This window comes from Corapipo altera, unplaced genomic scaffold (genome assembly GCF_003945725.1).
Source record: "Corapipo altera isolate COAL_440 unplaced genomic scaffold, ASM394572v1 169, whole genome shotgun sequence".
NCBI lineage: Eukaryota > Metazoa > Chordata > Aves > Passeriformes > Pipridae > Corapipo > Corapipo altera.
Window position 1 is genome coordinate 195,106 of NW_020884946.1, and position 12,008 is coordinate 207,113.

At 49.1% G+C, this 12,008-nt stretch overlaps 1 protein-coding gene and 1 long non-coding RNA gene across 7 annotated transcripts in view; both read right to left on the reverse strand.

Moving 5' to 3' along the window:
- Positions 1–1,021, reverse strand: part of DACT1 (dishevelled binding antagonist of beta catenin 1) — a 17,822-nt gene extending 16,801 nt beyond the window's left edge. For all 6 annotated transcript variants that reach the window (XR_003530786.1, XM_027662573.1, XM_027662575.1 and 3 more), the window contains exon 1: positions 615–1,021. Coding sequence is in view for 5 of the 6 variants with exons in the window: in XM_027662573.1 (XP_027518374.1) it covers positions 615–986 (372 nt within the window). In the remaining variant the exon portion in view is untranslated. The remainder of the gene's footprint in view (positions 1–614) is intronic.
- LOC113956257 overlaps positions 1–11,710 on the reverse strand; it is a 25,917-nt gene extending 14,207 nt beyond the window's left edge. The window contains exons 1-2 of the long non-coding RNA XR_003530787.1: positions 11,697–11,710; positions 4,976–4,982 (exon numbers count right to left, since the gene is read on the reverse strand). This is a non-coding gene — a long non-coding RNA (uncharacterized LOC113956257). The remainder of the gene's footprint in view (positions 1–4,975; positions 4,983–11,696) is intronic.
- Positions 11,711–12,008: the final 298 nt, after the last annotated feature.

Below are 12,008 nucleotides of genomic sequence, written 5' to 3' on the forward strand. Positions count from 1 at the left end.
CTTCTCCCTGGGTGAAAGCAAACGCTGAGCCGCGCACAAAGAGCGCCAGGCACAGCTGTACGCTATTTTCATTGAAAAATGATCTGCCGCTTCATGCCGCCCTCCGCCTCTTCCCACACAAGCTCCAAAGCGCGTCCTTCAACAAAAGCATCCCTTCTTTACGAGCCCGATCCCGCCGGTGCCCGAGCGCTCGGAACCTCCGGTCGGGGCTGGGACGCGGGAGCTGGCTCCCAACTTCCATTCATGGCAACGGCAGCGCCTCTCTTGCCTTGAATGGAAGTGGGACCGCCGGTCTGGCTCCGGGAACCGAAGGGATCTGTGCGGACACCGGCAAAACGCCGGTAAGACCCGTTCCCTCCCGAGCTGTCACCGGCCCGCCGCCTCCCCTGCGCCGTGACAGCGGGGCGGGGGCGCTCCCCGAGGGGGTCCCCGGCTCCTTCCTCGCCCTTCCACGGGCAGGACCCGCGGGTCACACCGACACGCGGGTCACACCGACACGCGGGTCACACCGACACGCGGGGCTGAGCGGGCGCGCATCCCTCCCTCGGCGTTCCTCTCCCGCATCCCCCGGCGCTCGCCACCCTCATCCCCCGGCGCCCCCCGCCCCCGCTCACCAGCTGCCTCCGCAGGAGGAGGATGTTCTCCTCCAGGAACTTCTCCTCCAGGCTGCGCGGCGGCGGCCCCTCTCCCGGCGCGTCCCCGCGGCCGCCCTGCGCCCCGGGCGCCGCTCCCGCCGGCCGCCGCAGCAGGAGGCTCTTCACCAGCAGCTCCTGGCGCTGCCGCAGGTACTCCAGCTCGCCCAGCCCGGCCAGCGTGGCCTCCAGCCGCTCCCGGGTGCGCTGCCTCTCCGCCTCCGCTTCGCCCTTCTCCCTCCAGCGCGCATCGGGCTCCCGCGGTGCCCCGGCGGGTCCCCCTGGTGCCGCTCCCGGTGCCGCTCCCGGTGCCGGCCCCGCCGCCGGCGCGGCGCCCGCGGGGCTCGGCTTCATGTCCGGGGAGGGGGCGGCCGCCGCTGACAGCGCTGCCCGCGGGGGGCCCGGCGCCGCTCAAAGCCCCGCTGCCGCCGCCGCTGCCGCCGGTCGCGAATGGTCCGCGGGGCGCCCGGCTCCCTCCCCGCCTGCCACCGCCCCGCGCCCGCCCACCGCCCGCCTCCAGCCCTCCTGCCCTCCTTCCCTCCCGCCTTCCTCCCCGCCCGGCGGAGGATCCACGCCCGAGATCGCCGTCCTCCTTCTCCTCGTCCTTCTCCTCCTTTTCCTCCTTCTCTCCTGCTCTTCTCACCGCCGTCGTCCGCTCGCCGAGGGAAGGTGGGGTACGCGGGGGTGCAAACCACTGACCTCCCCAGACTCTGACCTCTGGAGCCTTGCACGGCGTATTTGCAGGGCATCCTGGAATCACGATGGAATTGTAATTGTAGAATCACAGAATGATTTGGGTTGGAAGGGACCTTAAAGACCATCCAGTTCCAACCTCCCTGCCACGAACAGGGACACCTTCCACTAGACCATGTTGCTCCAACTCCTGTCCAACCTGGCCTTGAACACTTCCAGGGATGAGGCAGCCACAGCTTCTCTGGGCAACCTGTGCCAGGGCCTCACAACTCTCACAGTCAAGAATTTCTTACTAATATCTGATCTAAACATGCCTTGTGTCAGTCTAAAGCCAAATGCTGCTTTTACAGACTGACACATCTAAAACAGGAGCGTAAATGGTGCATCTGGGGAGAAAAGATCTTGGCATGAAGAGGTGAGGGCATATGGAGAGGGCAGGGAAAGGTGGAAAGCAGAGGAGAACATGGCCATCCTTACACAGGGGTGCTGACCACAGCACAGGTACCGGGATTAAAGCACCGGCGAGGTGTTGCTTCAAAGCCCGTTTGAGTGAAGTAGCCAAAAAAAAGCCACAATGAAGTGAACTTCGTAGCAGCACGTAGACTAATTGCAGCAAGGGATCTGCAATTAGGTTTTCAATGGGCATGTGGTGGAAAGAGGCAGGGGGGTGGAATGCAGATGCCGAAGGGAAAAAAAAAAGAAAAACTCACAGAAAAATGTTAGTATCAAAACAGAGCAAAAATTGAGTTGCAGACGTGTACTGAGGGGGAGAAATGGAAGAGTCAGAAACAGGCATTGAGGGAGCCCTTCACAACAAGGGGTTTGTTTGGGGAGATGTGAGCCCACTGTACAGCAGCTCTCATGGACATTGTGAGCATAATGAAATGCTCTATCCCCTGTTCCTCAGAAGATTATGAGTGTTTGTGACAGGTCTCAGATGAAATTTGTCTCCTCAGTCCTATGTTGTTTTCAGCACACAATATGTAGTGGCATGTCGTACGCCCACCTTACCTGCCGTAGGTGTTGGCCCTTGTCCTGAGAGCCCACAGCTGACAAAGATCCTCACTTCACAGTCTTCTTAAACCAATGTAAAATGCTTTCAATAAAGGAGATCCAGTTCCTCTCGCAGCTTATAACCAGCCCTTGAGCCCTCCCAAATGTAGGTGAGAGCAGATGCTCAGAGGATGGTTGAAGCTGAAGCCAACGCTGTTTCTTTTTCCTTTGGATCTCTTCCCAAAGCTGCTTCACCCCAAGCCATGTCAGCACAGGGCATCTACGGTCATCTTTTAGTTTGGATTGGGAGTGACTTTTTGAAGGGTCTCTCCAGATCATTCCAGCTGTGATTCCCATCACAGAGGGGTCTGAGAACAAACGAACTGAGCTGATTTGGGAGGGAAACAAAAGCAGAAGAAGGGAGCACTCCTAAAGCACTCCAACCACCCATGGATGCTCACTAATGGACATTCAGTCTGTGGGATGAGAATACTGCTAGCCCAAAGTAATGCCCTTGAAATCCATGCAGTGTGGTGCAGGTCCTCAGTGCAGCCCCTAAGGCTTGGTAAATCCACACCTGCTTTGCTCTCCTGGCTCCTGATCTGCCAGCAAAAGGTGGAAGTGTGGCAGCACAGGAATAAGCAGTCAGAGAAGGCAAGGCCACTTCTTTGGGGAGCAATGTCGCTCCTGCCAGATTCAAGAGCCCATGAAATTGGAGCCACAGAGTAAAGGGACAAACACTGAAAGGACAGGGGATGCCCCAAGGGCAAAGGTTTGCCTGAGGCTGCTAAGCAAAACTGGAAATAAAAAATAAGTCCCATACACTGTCTCTCTACTCATTTTATGTATCTGGGCCCATAAAAGGCCCAGAAGTAGGTTCAGCCCCTGCCCCACAACCTTTAGGCCATCCCTGCTGACTTAAAAATCATCTCCATGGCTTTTGCTTCTACGTGGGGCTTGGTTCACATCACCTTGGAGCATGTTTATGCTGAAAGCTGTATTGCAGTGCAGAGTTACTTTCCCAAATGGGTACCAGAAGCTCTCCAGATATGGAAGCAGAGGCTTCCACATTTTCCTTTACCCTTTCTAGCCAGGTTTTGCATCTAGCTCTGTGCCTCGTGTGCATTTGTACACAAAGCTTCATGCAATATTTATGCAAAGCTACTTCAGCTCTTTCTGAGCTGTTGTGCACTGTACAATGTAGGCATTGCTTCAAAAATAAATTACAGCTAAAGAAAATCTCTCTTAATGTTCAGATTTTTTTGTTTTGCCACATATCATATTGGATTTCAGTCCAATTCCTCCCTCCCAAGTCACCTCTTCCACTCTGAGGAGTGTAAGGTGCTGCTTGTCTCCTGGACTCCCTGCTGGCACTCCTGTGTTCATCCTTCACAGTGCATCAGTTCCAGGAAGGAAAAGAAACACAAAAACTGACACAACAGTCAGCTCCCTACCTCATGTGGAGAAGAGAACTCAGCTTCAACTGAACCAGGCTCACTGTGTAGATAGAATCAGCAAAGAGGAAGGGAAGGAGGATCTGATGAAGAGCCAGCCAGGTTTCTCCCCGTAGAGGAAGGAACAAGATACCAGAGAAGCAGTGGGACAGCATGGGAAGAGATGTGTGAGTGAGCAGCCAGCAAGAAATGTCAGTTTATGAGAATAATAGAAGGAAAGAAAAGTGTGACCTAAGACAAAACAAGTGAGGGGAGGGCCACAGAGACTATTTGAGAGCCAGGATGCAGGTCATGGAGACAAGGGGAGGGAGAGCCTGGAAAGGCAGGGTGTGAAGGCAGTAGAAGGAGCAAAGAGAATGACCAAAAAATACAGACCCTTTAATTTACTCAGGAAAACAACAAAATAAAGAGCTCATAAGCAGTGAGAGAAAAAGTCCAGCAATAGGTGGTAGAATATGGATGAAAGACAGAGGCAAAAGAGGACAATAAGGTGAGCAGCTGGAGGAAAGGGTGTCTTTGATAGGTATCATCCTTAAGTAAAACAGGTATTTTAAGCATAGAAAGACCAAGAGACTAAGACTGGTTTCTCCCCTCTCATTCACACCACAGTTGATCATCCCAATGAAAAACCAGTCTGAGACAAGAGGGAGGCCCCAATCCCCATATTAGCTCTGACTGGACAACATTTGGAGACCTCTATCTCAGCAAACCAAACATCTCAAAACTCTTAGCAAGGGCTGAGTAAAAGGACTCTCAGATGAAAAAAGTCTCCAAGTCCAGAACTGTCTTCCACTCCTCTCCTGGCTTATGGCAACAGCTGAAGGACTTGCTTTTAATACTCCTTTGTGAGGTTGCTATTCCTTCACTGGAATTCCTTCATCAGCTGAAATTCTCCCCAAACAAATAATCCCAGATTCCCCATCCTAAACTTGAATCTAGAAACAGCAAGAGGGGATGCAGTGAGTTATCTGCAAGGAAGGAGAAGAGCTGATGACTGAGGAGCTGTGTTGCTAGGATGTTGTGAGAGATGTAATTCTGTCTGGTACAGAGGCGGTTATGAAATGGCTCATCTCTTATGATTATCCCACCTCAGCTCTTATGATTATATTATTAAGTGGCAGAAATGCTGTGTTTCTTCACATTTCACATATAGGGAATGAAGAGATGGTCCCTGCCCCTCTGAGTTTACAAGACAAGAAAGACTAAGTGGCTGCCTCTGGTAATATAAAAAGGAGCTTTGAGAAAGTAGTGGTTGGCATGATGGACAGTGAATCCCAAACACTCAGGCAAGGGGAAAGAGTTTCTGACCCCCATCTCACTATTCGTTTCCTTCCCTCTGGGAGTGAACCCCTGTATCCCAACTCATACATTTGCCTTTCCCTCATCCACCCCTGTTGATCATCCAATTCAGTTTAGATTAAACGAGGCCAACTAACACTTGTTGCTTTTCCAAGGTTCATTTCTGACCTGTCACACTAAAATGAGTGCCATAAATTGCAAGAATTGAGGAACATGACAATTCCCTGCTTGGAAAATGAAAGCAAACCCTTTCCTTGCTCACTGAAACACAGCCCATCGAATACACAGCAACACGTCCACTTTGGGACCATGCTTAAGACCCACAGCTGCCACTACACCTCTGATACTTTATTTTAATCTATTCTAATGTTAATTTCCCGAGCATTTCTTAATTGCATTGGGTAATATAACAGAGTATAAATCTTATCAGCAAATCAGTCTGGCAGCAGCTTGTGTTATCTCATTACCATGGTTACATTATTATTACAAGTGAACCTTGTGCTCATTACTAACCACAAGTAATTCCAGCAAACAAGCTAAACTGAAGCAAAATATCCTGGCTGGTGTTTCCATTTTTTGTCCAACAAAACTAATTTCTCTGGGTGCTAGGTAACAGCAGCATACCTACGATGTAGCCTCAGCCTTCTGCATTTATTTACTTGCATTTGGACAGCACTGAAACATTTCTATGCTGTCAACAAGGTGCAGAGGCCAAATTCTTCAAAAGTGGGATAGGATCTTTCACACAAACTCATGATATTCAGATGACAAGCACTGCCCCAGCCTGTCAAAACATTACCATGTTTGTGGTGCTGCAGCAAAAACTGCAAGTGACTTCCACATTAGGGACCACTGACAGCTTGATTAGGTCCCTCGAGGGACCAGTTTCCCCTTGCTCTAATCTGCTCTGACTGTGGTCTCCCATCAAAACACACAGTTCCACTTGCCCTCCCCCCTCAGTGCCACTGCCCATGTGCCAGGTGAAGGGACAGACACTTCCCTTGGAGTCACTGCGATGATCTGACTCCTCCCACCTCTCCCAGGAAAGGGGAACATGTGCTGGATTCAGGCAGGACAGCGATGCGATCTCCTTCTCTGCTCCAGACTGTTTATTTGGGCATTTCCTACGTTTGGCTGTTCCTCTGCTGCAGGTCATTGTCCCAACAGCTGTGCAGGGACTGTGGTTGGAAAGCAGATCTCTACTCTGGTCTGAGTTTAAAAAAAAAATAACCTCTTCTTTCCTTTTTTTGCTAACCCAGATATTTCAGTGATCCGCTTTCAAGCATGAGCAGTTGCACTGGCACAACTAAGAAGGCAGAGCCGTGCAGGAATGGAGAGATGAGCAGGAAACCCTCCAGCAAAAACCTCCATCCAGAGGGAATGTGGCAGGAAGGATGGACTGTTTGCAAAGCAAGAAGTCACCCAGGAGGCCACAGAAGAGGATGCAGACAACAGCTGCTTGTGGAGAAGCAACATTAGAGCTTCTCCAGACATTCCTGTCACACTACGAGCCATGCAATGACATTCATTTCCTTTTTTTTTAGCAGCAGCAGCCCATCTGTTGTGTCAGGAAGAGGGCTGGTTTTGAATCACCCACTGCTGCCTCAAACACTGTGGTGCTCCCCAAGGCCATGAAAGACCCACTTCTTGCAGAACCTGTGGAGGGCTGGTGAGCCCCGAGCCCAGCGAGGTGTCGTTGTGCTGCTCAGCAATGCCCACTGCCTGTCAGGTGTCAGACTGGCAAAGGCAATGCAAAGCTTACTTCTGGTCCCTAGATTAGGGAAGACCTGTGACAGAATTGGATACAAAGGGTGGGAAGATGGAAAAGGCTCAGGAGCAACTTCATTGCTCTCTTCAACTACCTGGCAGGAGGTTGTAGCCAGGTGGGGGTCGGCCTCATTCTTCCAAGTAACAAGTGACAGGAGCAGAGGAAATGGCCTCAAGTTGCACCAGGGGAGGTTTAGATTGGATATTGGGAGAAATTTCTTCACTGAAAGGGCACTCAGGCATTGGGACAGGCTGCCCAGGACAGGTAACATCCCTGGAAGCGTTCAAAAGTTGTATGGATGTGGCACTTGGTGACATGGTTATTGGTGGCCTTGGCAGTGCTCGGTTAATAGTTGGACTTGATGACCTTAGAGGTCTTTTCCAACCTTAATCATTTTACAATTCTATGAAACCCAGGCAAGATCAGCTCCATTTTAACCTCTGTTTCAAGGATAAGAGAGGGTTTGATAAGGACAACAGGGGGAGGGGGAACATGGAGTTAAACAAACCAGTGTCACTTATGATGTTCACAGCTGACAAGAAGCAGAGCTTGAAGCTACTGCCCTTGTTGTTCACCATAAAGAAACTTTACCAGCATTTTAGCAAATCACCTCATACATCACACCCTAATGCTGACTGACGGGGGCTGCATTCCCTTCACAGGCTCACAGGCACTGCTCAAATGAAGTCAGAGCTGGACTATTCCAAGTGACACTTTCTTTCTCACTTTTTTTTTCCTTCCTCCCCATCACCAAACGGACGATGTCAGTTGAGTTCTGCTGCAATTACTTTCAATTCATCCTTACCAATATCATGTCTGATGTTCTCATATTTTGACTCCTTTTCTTCTCCTCGCCTGGGTTTCATATTTATGTTTTAAAACGCCTGACCTTTGGATACATGGACTTCTACTTAGTTTAATGCCTCCTTGCACCTATGCTGCCAGATTTCATTCAGCACATCAGGCTGGGAACAGCCCTCACCAGCATAGACTTTGCAGAATAATATCTGTTAAACTGTGAAGAATCAGCCACTGGGAGTCAAAGAACAGATGAGATGGACTTAAAATACAGCTTGAGATTCAGACAGTCTGGGAAAAATTTCCAACAGAAGGAACTGGATCAGCCTGAGGAGGAGAAAGCTTCTCATGCCCAACAGCCCCACCCTGGGGCTGAATCATTGCTCCTACCATGCCACACATCCCTAACAGCCCCAGCTCAGTGTTCAACCAGGAGCACAAAGGTCCATGCTCGAAGCAAAGCCCTTCCCAGAAAAAGGATGTAACTTGCAGTACAATCTGCATTCAAACTGCCTGTGACAAAGGCAGAGAGGGCTGCAGTTGTGCTCTTTGCATGGCCTTGGGACCACTCAGCTGAAGCCAGACACGTGATGGGAGCCTGGAGCTGGGCAAAAATACTCATGGGAAGGCTTTCCAAGCAGCCTTCCTGCACATGGTGGGAAGCTGAGCAAGATCAAACTGTGCCTGCAAGACATTTTAGTTCATACAAACCTGACAGCAGCAGCAAGGATTTTTTTTTTCTCCTCCGTAAATTCTACTCTTACAGCCTTTAAACGAGTTCATTCAGTCTCAGCTGATGCTCACTGGGACAAAGGGTCCTGTACATCAGCTGCACTACCAGTGAAAAGTAGCCCTTGAGGATTAATCAGGGGCAACCTGCATGGATCTTGTTTGCACCAAACAGCACAATTCATGAACTGTCTTTTAATTTTCTGTTGTATGTGGGTAAGCTGAGGCGGGCTAAATAACCAAGGTCACAAGGCTTCAGTGGCAGAGGCAGAAGAAGAAGAGATCAGGTGGATTATTCCCTGTCATTTTGGGCTCACTCTTTAAAGCAGATGGTGCGTATAAAAGAGGAAGGTTTAAAAAGACCTTGTGGAAGTATGGAATTATTGGCCTGCAAGGTGCTCCTCAGTACATCCCTTCGCTCTCACCATCTCACTCTCCCATTCTTTGCACTAAAGAACTTCATTTTGCATTTAAGAACTTAGCCTAAAATATTCAGCTCTAACCCCACACATTGTCTCCCTGAAGGTTTTCCATACTCAGAGGGTTAACAGAAGTAACCTCTTTAGTGTACAACAACAACAACAAGGGGTCAAGGAGTCACTGAAAAAAAACCAACAGAAACCTCTTTGCCTGAAATAATTCCTTTTCCACAGTTCTCAGGAGAACAAACACAGATCTCTCGCTGTTGCTTAAGGCACATGCCTGGAGGAAGGAAGGTGTCACTGGCTCCAGGCTTTGCATCAGTGAGTCCCATAAAAGCACACATCTGCAATATTGGATTCAATGATCTCAACGGTCTTTTCCAACCTAAACAATTCTGTGGTTCTGTGAAAGACTGGATCTGAATCCAGGTGCAAACCGACCTGCAAAGGTACCTGAATCTCTGCTGTTTTCATTGTTCCATCCTTTTTTGACTATTGAGCCTCTTATCAATCTTGGCTTAAGAGGGAATAACACTTTTTAATCTTAATGAAAGCTTTATCCTGGAAGAAAGAATTTTCTATCAGCTCAAGCATCTGCAAACCTGCAAGAGAAAAGAATGGCATTTCAATTTCCAGAAATTATTGGCCCAAAACTTTGATCTGATTCTCACAGCTGAGCTATTCATTCAGGACATACTGCATCTCTGTGTTAGCATTTGCTGTATTAGCATCAGATGTGCAGACAGGAGCATTTTTTTAATTTTATTTTTTTGGGGTTTTTTTTTAGAAAAATAGCCTGAAACAACAAGGCAGCACTGGGGAGGTTATTTCAATTCAAAAGATGTTGGCATTGCAAATCAAAGCCTCTCTCATATGGCACTCCCAGCCCTGTCCCAGACTGACCCAGCAGTTTGCCTGCCTGTCCTTCCAGAGCTGAGACAGGACACAGGGACACAGGGGATGGGACACAGGACACAGGGAGAGAGGTGTCTGGTTTGTCCAGAGAAGGCCATTCCAATCCTGTGATTTCAGCTTTGTCTTTGCTTCCAAAGGTAGTTTCTGGTAACCACTTGGTTGCCTCTGCCACAGGCTGACATTGTTGCCCAGAACTGTTCCCACTTTTCAGATGATTACCTCCCAGTGGCTCTCAGATTCCAACTGCTAGTCTCATGCATAATTTATTTCATTTCAAGCCTTTCATCTGTGCATAAGTTTTCCATCTATTCCCATCCTGGCCTCAGACATTCTTTTACCTATAAAGCAGAAAAAGTGACTATTTTTCCCACTTCTTTCTGGAGTCTCATTCTTCTCAAACACTGCTTGCCAGTTCCAGCTCTTGTGTCACCAAAACCCTGTTTCAGTGGATGAGCTTCACATCCATCCTCTTGCTGAAGGCTTTTGGGGACACCTTCTTTCCAGCAGCATCTGTGCTGGCTGAAAAGCTCGCTGCCTGCAGCTATTCTCTGTTCCCTGCTGTTGGTGAGGGATCAGCCAGCTGTGTTCCTGTGATCCCTCCCTCACCCACATCACCCACAGGGAGCCAGCACAGCTCATGCTCACCCACTCCTGGTAACCCAACTGGCTTCAGGGGCTCTCACAGCAAGGAGAAGCTGGTTACAAGCACCAAAAGAGGACATCAGCGGGCCTGCAGTGGGCCTCTTCAGCTGGGCCAGCAAAACAGCATTACACCTCATCGAATCATAGAATCACAAAATGGCTTGGGTTGGAAGGGACCTCAAAAATCATCTCGTTCCAACCCCCCTGCTATGGGCAGGGACACCTTCCACTAGACCAAGTGACACTACAAAGTTGCTGTGGGTTTGTGTTTTTTTTTTAAATTTAAACATTTTGGTTATAACTGCCATTCTGTATTTAAGCCTTTAGCTTCAGACTTGCCTTAAAAACAGACACAGCTCACACAGTAAGTAGATGAAGGAATCCTATGAGAATTTCTAGGTCCAAGCTAGAGAGAAGGTTAACAGTCCCTGCTGGGATTGAAGAGGGTCCTGGAGACAAGCAAGCCCTTGGGAAGCAATCCCGGTGTTACCATGCTGCCTTGGGATCACCAGTGCAAACTGCAGGACTTCTCCATGAGTAGTGCCAGAGCCTGGGTGAACTGTCCATAACTCACCGTGCTGCCTTCATAGCCACCTGATGATCGGGGACAAGTCATGCAGATGGTTTGGAATAGCACTGAGAGCAGATTCAGAGCCTTCAAAGCAGGAATGCAGAGCTCAGCAGTCAAATATCCAGCAGTATCTGGATGCCACTTCTTTTCCAAATCCTTTCAGATGCAGCCTAAGGGGTTAGTATTGACTTTAAAAGCCTCAAGGCCCTGATTCAACAAAAACAGCTAAGCACTTAAAAACATTAAGCACGTGCTCAAGTCTCTTCCTATTCAACAAAGCACTTAAGCACATACTTCACCCCTCTTAGATGGCCCAGACCCAAAACACTGAGTTCTCAGAATTTCTTCAACCTTTATTTAATTTTGGAGGGGGGACAGGAATTTGAACCTTGATCCACGTTTTGCAAAGGGTCCCTATTTGCAAGTGAGTCAGGCTCCAGCTCCAGCACTACACACCCAAGTGCTGGCACATTCCTGTTTTGGATTGGGATCTGAATTTTTCAGCTTGTGCCTCACTCTGATCTGCGCTTGTGTTCATTAAAGAGATGGAACTGCAGGCAGGGAGCTGTTAAACCATATTTTTCTGCAAGCTTTAAGTTGATGATGCTTTCCCCAGCTCCACCTAACTGAGGTGCAAAGCTGAGGCACCACCTCAGGGTACAGAGAGTGGATGCTCAGCCCAGGAGCGTGCAGGATTTGCAAAGCTCCTCCAGTTTGGCTGCTCCTCCAAAAATGCAAAGCCTCTGAGTCCCAGCTCCCAGAACCATGTGAAATCCTCACGTTTGGTTATTGTTAAAATGCCATAGAATATCCACTCAATGGTTGCAGGGGGAAAGTGCAAAGGGAGTGAGCCTGGTGTGCTGTGACCCCTCCTGGGGATGCGGCAGGGGAAAGGGGTGACAGCCAAGAGGGAGATCCTCGACCTTCCTCCAAGCTGTTGTTTCAAGCTTTCAGCAGACTGAGGCAAACATCATCACATTGCCTTGCATACATTTCTAAATGTCACTGCTTCCTCCAACACTTTCTTTTCTTCCTTTTCCCTTCTTTTTTTTTTTTTAATTAGTTTTGATTTGTTTAAAACAAAAGCTGAGA